The 11,841-nt window shown below is 36.6% G+C and overlaps 1 protein-coding gene across 1 annotated transcript; it reads right to left on the bottom strand.

Moving 5' to 3' along the window:
* Window positions 1-1,142: 1,142 nt before the first annotated feature.
* On the bottom strand, window positions 1,143-9,474 carry hvcn1 (hydrogen voltage-gated channel 1). Its single transcript, XM_056466844.1, has 6 exons — window positions 9,346-9,474; window positions 4,525-4,754; window positions 4,322-4,426; window positions 4,000-4,231; window positions 1,741-1,853; window positions 1,143-1,657 (listed from the first exon to the last, which is right to left on the bottom strand). The coding sequence occupies exons 2-6, from the start codon at window positions 4,723-4,725 to the stop codon at window positions 1,601-1,603; spliced, it is 708 nt and encodes a 235-aa protein (XP_056322819.1). The 5' UTR covers window positions 4,726-4,754; window positions 9,346-9,474; the 3' UTR covers window positions 1,143-1,600.
* Between the last annotated feature and the right edge of the window lie 2,367 nt (window positions 9,475-11,841).

Genomic DNA, 11,841 nt, shown 5'->3' with positions numbered 1-11,841 from the left:
TTTTTATAGCTGGCAAGTCAAATTGACAATCATCGTACCCTAGATGTGTACAGGCTTAAGAAATTATGAACAAAAACATCATTTAGGGTTTGAGGTTTGTTGTTTTGCTGTTGAAATTGTTTATTTTTGACCCATAAGTCAACACGACGGTTGACACTTTATTTACCCTAAATTTACAAAACATTTATACCTCTGTAGTAAGATTTTAGAATTGGTACACAAGTGAAATACACTCAACGGCCACTTTATTAGGTACACCCTACTACTACCAGGTTGGACCCCCTTTTTGCCTAAAGGACTGCCCTGATCCTTAATGGCATAGATTCAATAAGCTGCTGGAAATATTACTCAAGAGATTTTGCTCTATACTGTCATGATAGCATCAAGCAGTTGCAGCAGATTTGTAAGCTGCATATCCATACTGCGTTTCTCCTGTTCCACCACATCCCAAAGATGCTCTATTGGATTGAGATCTGGTGACTGTGGAGGCCATTTGAGTACAGTGAACTTTATATATTGTCCAATTTCAGTGAGCCTGTGCGAATTGTAGCCTCAGTTTCCTGTTCTTAGCTGACGAGTGGCACACAGTGTGGTCTACTGCTGCTGTAGCCCATCCGCCTCAATGTTGGGCGTGTTCTGTGTTCAGAGATGCTCTTCTGCATACCTTGGTTGTAACGAGTGGTTATTTGAGTTACTGTTGACTTACTATCAACTCGAACCAGTCTGACCATTCTCCCCTGACCTCTGGCATCAACAAGGCATTTGCGCCCACAGAACTGCTGCTCATTGGATATTTTCTCTTTTTTGACCATTCTCTGTAAACCCTAGAGATGTTTGTGCGTGAAAATCCCAGTAGATCAGCAGTTTCTGAAATACTCAGATCAGCCCGTTTGGCACCAACATCCATGCCACGTTCAATGTCACTTAAATCACCTTTCTTCCCCATTCTGATGCTCGGTTTGAACTGCAGCAGATCATCATGACTATGTATACATGCCTAAATGAATTAGGTTGCTGCCATGTGATTGGCTGATTAGAAATTTGTGCTACGAGCAGTTAGACAGCTGTACCTAATAAAGTGAGTGTATATCTGCTGATAATAAGCCAATTCATCAGTCAGGCAGATCAATCAATAGTTCATATTTCTTTTTTAAAAAAGTGTTTATTTCATAGCTTTCAGTCTTTCAAATGCATATTCACATCCAGAAAGAGAAATGTTCTATTCATAGATAAAACAACAACGATGATGATTTTTTTTTCTAATAACATTAACAATTCTGAATAAAAATAAATCATCTTCTAATCTACTGAGACAAGTTTATAACTCCAGTATATAGACAGACCCAGTATCCCTTATGTGGATTACATATTTCCCTTTCTAGTGATTTGACCTACGTGAGTCACTGGCTTTAATAACCATTTGCTCTAATGCGTCTAGTTAAAGATCTGCCAGGTTGCGGAGATTGAGATCTGATTGTCTTTAAGTGACAAACTTATCACACCAAAGCAGAATCTTCACATTTGACAGAGAATGAACAGACATGATTAGTCTTAAGCTCACTCCATGTTGTGATTTGTTTAATGAATAACTCCCTAAGCTTCAAAAGTCAATGCTGTGATCCTTTAAGAGCGCACGAAGCCTGGCGTTTTCTTGGTCCTGTTGAAAGATAACATTTAAATTTGTATCAATGTAATAATTATTAAATGAATCATTACTGATATCAAGTAAGAGTTACTCACCATTTTTGTGTTCTGCTCTTTGAGCTCATTGACTTGATGAACGAGGCTTTCGTTGATTTCCTTTAGTTTTTCAACTTTGTGATTGGCACGATTTTGCACAGACACCAAGATACCTATAAGAGCACAAACAAGAGAAAAAAAACAACAACAAATTTAGTAATTAAGCAGTAGCTCTAAATATGATAATGTAGTGCAACAGCTGGGTTCCTAAAATAAAACTCATTTTGTCTACAAAGATAAGCTTTTTAGTAATACTATACATCAATTTCTTAAGTAAAATGGACCTTGACCAGAACCTTGGTGAACACTAGACTCTGTTATTAAAGGGCATCTATTTTACCCCTTTTAAAAGATGGAAGATAAGCCTTTGGTCTCTCCAGAATGTGTCTGTAAAGTTTCAGCTCAAAATACCCATCAGATAATCTATTACAGCCTCCAGAATCTGCCCGTATTGATATCCCAGTATAGTGTAGCTGTTTTTGTAGCCTGTGGCTTTAAATGCAAATTCGATGCTTTTCCCCGCCCACCTTTCCCACGTGTGTGTCTGCTTTCCTGCATTATATTAGATGAACAGCCGTCTTTGATAGAGACAAGTAAATTTCATCTATTTGTGGTGGAGTTTATTCAAGCCTTTCTAAAATGATGAGTCTCACACAAATGCCGTTTGTACACACACATATGCACGTTTACTGAAACCAGGTGGCCAATGTAGTTATAATGGCTAAGAATTACAGTGATTTTACTGTCTTAATTACAAACATGCTCCATTTTAAAAACGTTTTAAACTTATATAACTTATAAAAAATACCTGAGAGTTGGAACAGATATTTAAATCCAAGTTTCTTTGCAAAACTATGTTCTATGGACAAGTGTATACATGTTATTATGGAAACATGGCATCTGTCAATCAATTCGGTGAGCGGGGAAAACCTCATACGCTCCTATGTCACGTTGCGGTGGGCCTTATAATAACTAGGTATCGGGTCATATTTTAACGTCAGGAAATTTTTAAAAAGAGACTTGTTGGGTTTATGTCACTGAAAAAATGTACAAAAGCATGCACATCACTTTTATTTGGGTGCTCACCCAAAACACAAAAAGTGCATATTCAAAAAAGACGGCAACAACAAAGCTCCAAAAACGCTAATTTATTAAATTAAAAGGCTGACACAAAGCGTGTAACGTTTCGAGCACACATCTCTTCATCAGACAGTGACTGTGTCAGCCTTTTTTAATTTAATAAATTAGCATTTTTTGGAGCTTTGGTGTTGCCCCATTTTTGATTATATATTTGGGTTTATATCACTGTAATATGACTATGGACATACTATGCATACACACAGTTCTGTCCAAAGAGCTTACAAAAGTTAACTTTCATCATAGGTGCCCTTTAACACCACTAAAACATTGGTTACTAAAACATATTGGTTCATTTTTATGAACAGCTATTTTGTAAAGAATTTAGTAAACAATAAATAACAAAAGCCAGTTGTTTGTTTGGGATTTGTAGAGCTGCGCATCGTTGGATTTGCTCTTTAGTGTTTGGACTCTCAGTAGTGATTTTTAAACCACACTGAACTGAGCTAAACTGAACTGAACTTAAACACTACAAACTGAACTACACTGTTCCTATTTACTATGACCTTTTATGTGAAGCTGCTTTCTACACTGTAAAACGCTCACAATCTATCACAATCTAGAAGCTCACAATCTACATTGTAAAAGCGCTATACAAATAAAGGTCAATTGAATTGAATTGAATTTATATGGACCCTTTTCACATTTCCACGTTTCTCAGTAGCGGAAGTGGTCTTAGCTGGGGTAAACAGTGAATGTGAACAACAATTTTTTTTTCACAATGCCATTTGTTGAAATAATAAGGAAAACTTCATGATGATGTTATCAAGATTTAAAAAAAAAAGGAAAATATAAATAGTGTGAGACTGATAACATCAGCCAGAAGAGACTGTCCAAATTTACTTGTTTTGCCCATGCACACTGCATTAGAAACACCTCACATAAGCGGCAATACGTTTTTTGAAATTTGTTGCAAATATGACATAATACATTCATATTCATACTTATATAAAAAACTTTTAAGGATTTAAGATGCTGATGACTGTTAAATAATTCATAGCGGTGTTTTGCTAAAAAATGGTCCATTGTACCACTGTTAACTTGATGACACATTTGCAAGAATAGTAGTATTAAAGATGTACTTCCTTTTTAAAATAAAAAAGTTCAAAATCGTTCCCATACCATTTATGATCCTCGCCACTCTCCACAGCCTGAGCAAGATCAGGAGACCCATGGCATCGAACGCATCTTCCTTTGAGATGTATATAATATCCAAAATAAAGGATACGACCACCACAATCCCATCAAACACTTCAAACTTATGGTGAAGGAATTCTAGGCGATAGGCGAAAATCTTTCCAGCCAACTCTACCATGAAGAATGTGAGAAGGGCAAGGCTGAGATAGTGGAACACCTGGTAAAAACATTGGGATGGAGGATAATCACTGGTATACTATATTACACTCAGTCAAATTTGCTGTATGGGCATCTGAAGCGCACTCACCTGTGGGGCAATTCTGTGGTGGTCTGCTTCAATGATAGACAAGTCAATAAGCAATTCGCATAGTACGAAAATGGCATCCAAGACGACCAAGCACACAACAACAATCTAAGCAACAAAATAATAGTTGCTGGTTAATTTGCAATGATGTAAACAACATTAACATGTATATACTGTATACACAGGTTAATAGTGCAATTGTTTACCTGGAATCTCTCTGTACTGTACAGCCTTCGTAGGGAGTCCCTGAAGCTGACCTGTCCCAAATGCTGTCCTGTTGAAACCTCCAGGCTATCAGGGGCATCATGCATTGTCGTGACATGGTGGGACGTGTCTTCCTCATGCCATGTTGGGACAGCGTTTTTATTATCACCCACCGCGGTGAAATGCTTCAGATAACGGGACATTTTCGGCAGGGGGTCACATGAGTTGAAGGCTAAATCAACACAAAAGTACCTAGAATGAATGATTTTTAACGTTTTACCCCTTTTTGATTCATTAATTTGGAGGTGAAATCAGGGTTATTTGTCACACTAATTGCTGCGTAAAGGGGTGGTACCTACGATATCATATTTTAAACTTTAGTTGATGTGTAATGTAGCTGTGTGAACATAAACAACATCTCTGAATGTAATACGCTCAATGTTCAATGCAAAGGGAGGTATTAGCTTTTACAGCGTTAGCTTAGCAAAGCCTACAGCGAGTTTTTTGGACTACAAAAAAATACATCCAGGCTAGTGAGATCACAAATGCTTTAGGTTACGCGCATTCATCATGTGCACACACCCTGCAGAGTGAAGGGACATGGCCAGAGGCACTGTAGTGTTGTAATGTAGCATAGAAAGCTAAAATGGGATCCAAACGCTGCTGTTTCCACAGAGATTTTTCTGTTTCTGTATTTGGGCTTCCAAGAGACACGGCACAAATAGAGAAGTGCTTACAATTTAATTTTAATTATGTTCCAGAGAATTATAAAAAATATATAGCTAGCATTTGACAAAGGACAGCTTTCAGAATCTCTTTCAGTTCACTGCCGGATTTGGCTAAAACTCCTCAAAGGAGTAGCTCCAACCATAATAAAAGAAGCTTTGGATTGTGAGCCACAACCTGTAAGTATTTTTATTTGCTAAAATAGATCTATTACATGCACAGTTTTAGCGGTAACCGTATGTTGTAGAAAGGACGTAAACAAGGATGTAAACAACAGGAATTTCTGTTCGCTACAGCTACAATTTCATATTTATCAGTCAAACACTCACAATCTTTACCAGCACTGCAGTGTCTCTCTATGCGGACGCTTTCTGTGCATTCTACATCTCAATTAACAAACTCGCAAAACATTTCATATTATTTACACATGCTTATAACCCGAATATGTGTGAAAGACACTTTCAGGTGTGCAGATTAAGCTGTGTCCTCTGTGTCATTTTCTGTCTGATTTAGGCATGGGTCGATAACTGTTTTCAAGGTATACCGCGGTTTGGAAAAGTCAAGGTTTTAAAACCGCCAAATTTTTCTGTTATACCGTTCCTCAGGTTTTATTTATTTTTTTGTTTTACGTTTTTTTTTTTTTTTTTGTACAACAGTATCTCCAGCAGAAAAGATATCCAAAGTTGCCGTTTTAAATTGTAAAGAACTCCTGTGTTTTTGAAACTAATTATTTATTTGAATTATTTAGCCAGACATGTTTACTGTTCCAAAATGTACGTATACATTATGAATATGAGTAGTATGAATGAAGCTTGGCCATACTACATCCGCCATTTTATAATGATCACATGGTGCATCATGGGATAGTGTAGCGTCCATTGGACGTGCACTTCAGAATCTCGCCGGGAGTAGTAGGTCATCCGGGTACTTCTCGCATACTATTTTTCGAATTCAATCGTTTCGGACATTATACTCGACTCTCATGCTGTTTTGAGCGTACTATATAGTACGGAAGTATGCAATTTTGAACAGAGCCATTCTGTTCAAAGCCAAAAAAAAGTTCTTGTTTTTTTTACCCAGACAATTAAAAAGAATATATTTTAGAGCAGTAATCATAATACAGTGAAACTTGTGATATTTTTATCCAAGATTATTATACCGTTAAAATCTTACACCGGCGCATGCCTAGTGTAATTCAGGCTCAAACTGATACAGCTAACAGCTACTCTGACTGACAGTATTTACACAGCGCAAAAGCATGTGCTTGTAGGGGCATGACACTTTTCCTGGCTACGTGGAGCCGATCCACAAATCACAGCACATTATATTAGCTGACCAATCAGAGCCACTTGAGGGCGGGTCTTACGGAGGGACTAGGAAATATGACAGTGTTTTCATGTTAGTTGAGTAGCTGTATATAATCAAAGTAAGATAAATGAAAAAATAATGTGATTTTTTTACAAGTGAAACTTGAGCACATTGCTTTGCATCTTATAAACACAACTAAGCCTTAAAAATACACTCTGGACCGCCCCTTTAAAGCACTTTAACCGTGGTTTTATAATAAAAGGAGTAATCATGTTTTTGGTGTATTGATTATCAACTTAATAACCACTACAAATACCACAGGCAAACTATGTGTTAGTGTAGAAACAACTATGGTAAATTACCATGATTTAAAACAACAACAACAAAAGGGTTTTGCTTGTTTTGTAGTAAAACCATGCTTAATTCTCGTACCAGCTTTATAAGTTCATGTTCACACACACACACACACACACACACACACACACACACACACACACACACACACACACACACACACACACACACACACTATAATAGTCATTAACATTAACAGAAAAATCATACAGTTTACAGATTATAAACAGGTACCCGGTTGTGACATTACCAGCTACTGATGATATAGCTTAATTTAAAACCAGAGCGGAAATAGAGGGTGTATGAGCATGGCAACACAGCACACGGTCCATGTCAGTAGTTACAAATTGTTGAAACAAATGAAAGAAACAAAAATCGTACATATTGTGCCTTTCAATCAGCAGCCATTTGTCAAAACCCACCTAACCAGCTTATGCAGTTCTTTTTAGCTGCTCACAGGTAAATGAACAAGAAGTTCTAAAGAAAAGTGCTTAAAGGGATAGTTCACCCAAAATAAATGATTCTGTCATTATTTACTCAGGTTTTCTTGTTTCAAACCTTTATGAGTTTCTTTCTTCTGTTGAACACAAAAAAGATATTTTGAAGAATGCTGTAAATCTGTAACCACTGACTTCCATTGTATTTGTTTTCTTTGCACAATATATCGTTTCAGCATTGATATCACAATATGTGAATCAGCAAGTCACATCGCAGGATCTCCAATGTCAAATTGGGATTATAATTAACCAGAAAACACGGTTCAGAACGTGATTTGTGGAGTCGTTCCAATTCTAATTATAAAGTTTGCCTCTTTAGAAAAGATTATTTGTGTTTATTTAATACAATAGAATAAAGACAATTCTGTGTTGTTTTACATTTGATTATTAGACTTCTTTACTTCAATACAGTCCAACCGAAAACCATAAAGTATTGTTTATTTATCTGTTATCTTAATTTTGTTGTTTTCATCTGTGCTTTTTTTTTGCACATTTTCATATATATTTTTTCAGATGTAATCAACTACAAATGATTCCAATGAATATGAAATTAGGAATTCTTTCCAAATAGTCATCTTGTAAAATAAGTTTTATATCGCAATATACAGTTGAAGTCAAAAATATTAGCCCCCTTTGAATTTTTTTCTATTTTAAATATTTCGCAAATGATTTTTAACAGAGCAAGGAAATTTTCACAGTATGTCTGATAATATTTTTTCTTCTCGAGAAAGTCTTATTTGTTTTATTTCGGCAAGTATAGAAGCAGTTTTTTATTTTTTTAAAATCATTTTAAGGTCAAAATTATTAGCCCCTTTAAGCCATATATTTTTTGATAGTCTACACAGAATAAACCATCATTATACAATAACTTGCCTAAATACCCTAACCTGCATAGTAAACCTAATTAACCTAGTTAAGCCTTTAAATGTCACTTTAAGCTGTATAGAAGTGTCTTAAAAATATCTAGTAATATATTATTTACCCTAATAATTTAGGGGGGCTAATAACTCTGACTTCAACTATATTTAACAGAAAAACAAAACATCGCAGTGTCCGTTTTTCTCCAATATCGTGCAGCCCTACATGGAATTACAGTAAATAGTTACATATCTTCTTTTGTGTAAACTGAAGAAAGAAACTAAAAGGTTTGAAACCACATGAGAGAGTAAATAACGAGTTAAATTTCATTTTTTGGTGAAATATCCCTTTAACCTTACTACCACTTCGCAGAATGAATAGATGAATAGATATACAGCAAAATAAATAGAGCAACTGACTATAACATAACACAGTGTCAACATGTCACAACCTGAAAATAAACAACTATTATCCATAATAAGGGTTCGAGTGTTTATGTATATTAACTGATCTTAATATACTATGTTAATATGTTGATGTTAATATATAATGATAACTAAATTATAAATGTACAATAGGATACACAAAAAGTAAGAGGCATGACACAAACAAGAATTAAAGGGACAGCAGTTCACTAGGTAAGCGACAGACTGTTAAATCTCCAAGTTGTAATAAGTTGCCATTTAAAGCTTTTCAACTAATATTTATTTACATAAGACAATTAACACAGAACTAGTATCCATCATCTTAAAATATAGCAGTGTATAGAGCCTTTACTACTTCATAATATTTTTGTCACAGCCGACATGCATCATAAAACACAGACATTCATGTGTAACTCGTTATTTCCTGCAACATTTGAACATTCAAGTCAGCGAATTTATTTAGACTTTTTATAAGTGTCGACGGTTAAATCTAACACAGAAGTTTTCTAGAACTTCAATCTGGATAAACTAATAAGCTTTTTAATTTCACTTGAATGCCGTAGTGCCATTGACAAGTACAGATTTAGACAGTTTAGTAGCCAGTGCGCTCAGTTCAAAAGGAGCAAAAAATACAGCGTAGAAAAGATGTTTTTACCTGTTGTGTTGCTGGGACGGTGTTGCTAATGGCTAAAGCAGCATTTGTTCGCAGGTTTCGGGAACAACAATCCGAATTCTGTGAAAAACTTCGACTCTTAACTCCGCCTCTTACACAGTCACGAACGTGATCCTCTGCACTGGATCAGAATGCAGCCTGGAGGAGGTGACATGGAAGTTTTTCCTAAATATTATAAGGATGAGCACAAGACCCAGTAATACGTTATATCTATTTTCATTACATAAATAAGACAGACCTCGCTTAAAATAACAGCTACTTCATAAATAATTTAGGGTTTGACTGATTGATTGATTGATTGATTTTATAACTTTACCAAAACTGACTTAAACACGTTAGATTATGTAAACCTATTTATTGATGTCGAAAAAATCGAAAATATATAGCTTATTGTCAACTCAGATGAGAAAGGTCATTCATTCATGAACTTCTGGTCAAACATATGCAAACAACCATATACATATTGGATTGGTTTGCCTAAATGCCAAGATAGTCAAATACACCTAGGTAGGAGAATGAGAGAAGTGTTATCGATTTTATTTGAGGAAATATCATGATATTATGTTTTTTCAAATATGTATATTTAATGTGTAAGATTGTTAAAACCACTGGAGGGAGAAATTTTCCTTGAAAAATTATGGCAGAGATCACATGATAAGAATTCATAATCGTCCATAAGGTTGAAGACTAGTGAACAGATGGTGGATGGTGAAACGTACATCCTGGACTACCAAGTCACAGCCCTTACCAGGCTGAGCTGAAGGATGAAGCCAGGGCCCCGAACGGAACACCACTGGAATCAGTAAACAAGGCATTAGAACTCTCTGGTAAGAAACAAATCAAAACTTTCTAAAGAATGTGGGTTTTGAAATGTAATCTGATTTTAAGAAAAGGGTATAAATCAAACTGGCAGATCTGGTACAGCAGTGATTAAGACATGTTCAAAGGTAAATTGAGATAATGTGTGGAAAATCCAGCACTGTGGTCTGCTTTTAGGAAGAAACTGAAAATGTGTGGGAAATTAAACAAAGTGCTAGTGGGGCACCTGTTGGATTTTAGGTGAAAGGTTGGAAATGTTGGAGACATCCAACAGATTATTAGGCACAGAAACAAATCCACAAAGGAAGACAGCTAATATGCCCAAGTGAGGAAATCTCAGAGCAAGCTTGCCAAATATGATACAATGGTCTTTCATCTAATGTGAATATTATATGGCCTGAAATGCATGCAAGATATTCATTCATTCATTCATTCATTCATTCATTTATTTTCCTTCTGCTTAGTCCCTTCATTTATCAGGGAATGAACCACCAACTTATCCAGCATATGTTTTACGCAGCGGATGCCCTTCCAGAGGCAACAAGCACTGGGAAACACCCATACACTCCAGCCAATTTTGTTTATTCAATTCACCTATAGAGCATGTCTTTGGACTGTGGGGGAAACCAGAGCACCCAGGGGAAACCCACGGCAACACAGAGAGAACATGCGAACCACACAGAAACACCAACCAGCGACCTTCTTGCTGTAAGGTGACAATGCTAACCACTAAGCCACCGTGCCGCCTGAATGCAAGATATAGATAAGTTAAGTATCCCAAGTAAGTGTTTCAAGATTAAATGTAGTGAAATAATCAGTTGAAGTGGGAAGCAGAAAGAGAAATAGGGTGTTGTGTGATACATAGGTGTGGAACATGTGAGCAGACGGTGAATTGTTGGATAGAGATTGCATATAAGAGGGAAAGAAAAGCAATGCAAAGAGAACTGGCATTCAGAAACGAGAAAGAAAATAAAAATAAAAAAGTGACCGCACTCCATAGACCTACTTGGGTACACACACATCGTATCATCACTATCCCATAGCTGAGCTACGCAACCTGAAAGTGGACCCTGACCTTGACTGCTCTCCACCAGCAAGACCAACAGCACCATGTACAGAAACAGTATAGAGACAACAAACAGAGAAAGACACTGAAATAATTCCTGAACCCCCCCCCCAAAACAAAGAATCTGAAGAGGAGAGGCTAAGCAGAACTCTGTGGAAAGAAGTGGAAAGCTGCAAAACGAAGATTGTCAGAAAGAACACAGTGACTGGGAAAACAGGGCTAAAGCGAGATACCACAGAGCTGACTGAAGCTGTAGAAAATACCGTTCCCAGTGTGTGTGGACAAAAAAAAGATTGCCATCTGCTGCCAGAGCAGAGAAGAGTCTGTTGAAGATTTTTATCATCGACTCTATAAGGTATGAAGCACAGCGGCCAGACAGCTGAAGAGTTCAGAGGAGTTCAGCAGAGGACTCCCAAACTGACAATTGGGAGTGTCACCTGCGGAACTGGTTACTGGATGGCAAATAGTGAAAATTATACAATGAATGGAAAAACGGAAGATGTCAACACATGTCTTGTCCACAGAAGAACAGCAAGCGGTGAATAGAGAAAAATCTAAAGCCAGGACTGACAGAAAATTGCAGAGGGGCTTAT

The sequence above is a fragment of the Danio aesculapii genome, chromosome 10, assembly GCF_903798145.1.
Source record: "Danio aesculapii chromosome 10, fDanAes4.1, whole genome shotgun sequence".
NCBI classification, from domain to species: Eukaryota; Metazoa; Chordata; class Actinopteri; order Cypriniformes; family Danionidae; genus Danio; species Danio aesculapii.
The sequence above is the reverse complement of the archived record's forward strand: the minus strand, read 5'-3'. Positions and strand labels throughout refer to the sequence as shown.

Bases quoted from the DNA above. Each gene is read 5' to 3' on its own strand.
- hvcn1 (XM_056466844.1), bottom strand. From the start codon at position 4,725: ATGTCCCGTTATCTGAAGCATTTCACCGCGGTGGGTGATAATAAAAAC. The intron at 4,427-4,524 runs GTAAACAATTGC...TTTGTTGCTTAG, and splicing joins ACAGTACAGAGAGATTCCAG to ATTGTTGTTGTGTGCTTGGT. The intron at 1,854-3,999 runs GTATGGGAACGA...GTGCTCTTATAG, and splicing joins AGTGGCGAGGATCATAAATG to GTATCTTGGTGTCTGTGCAA.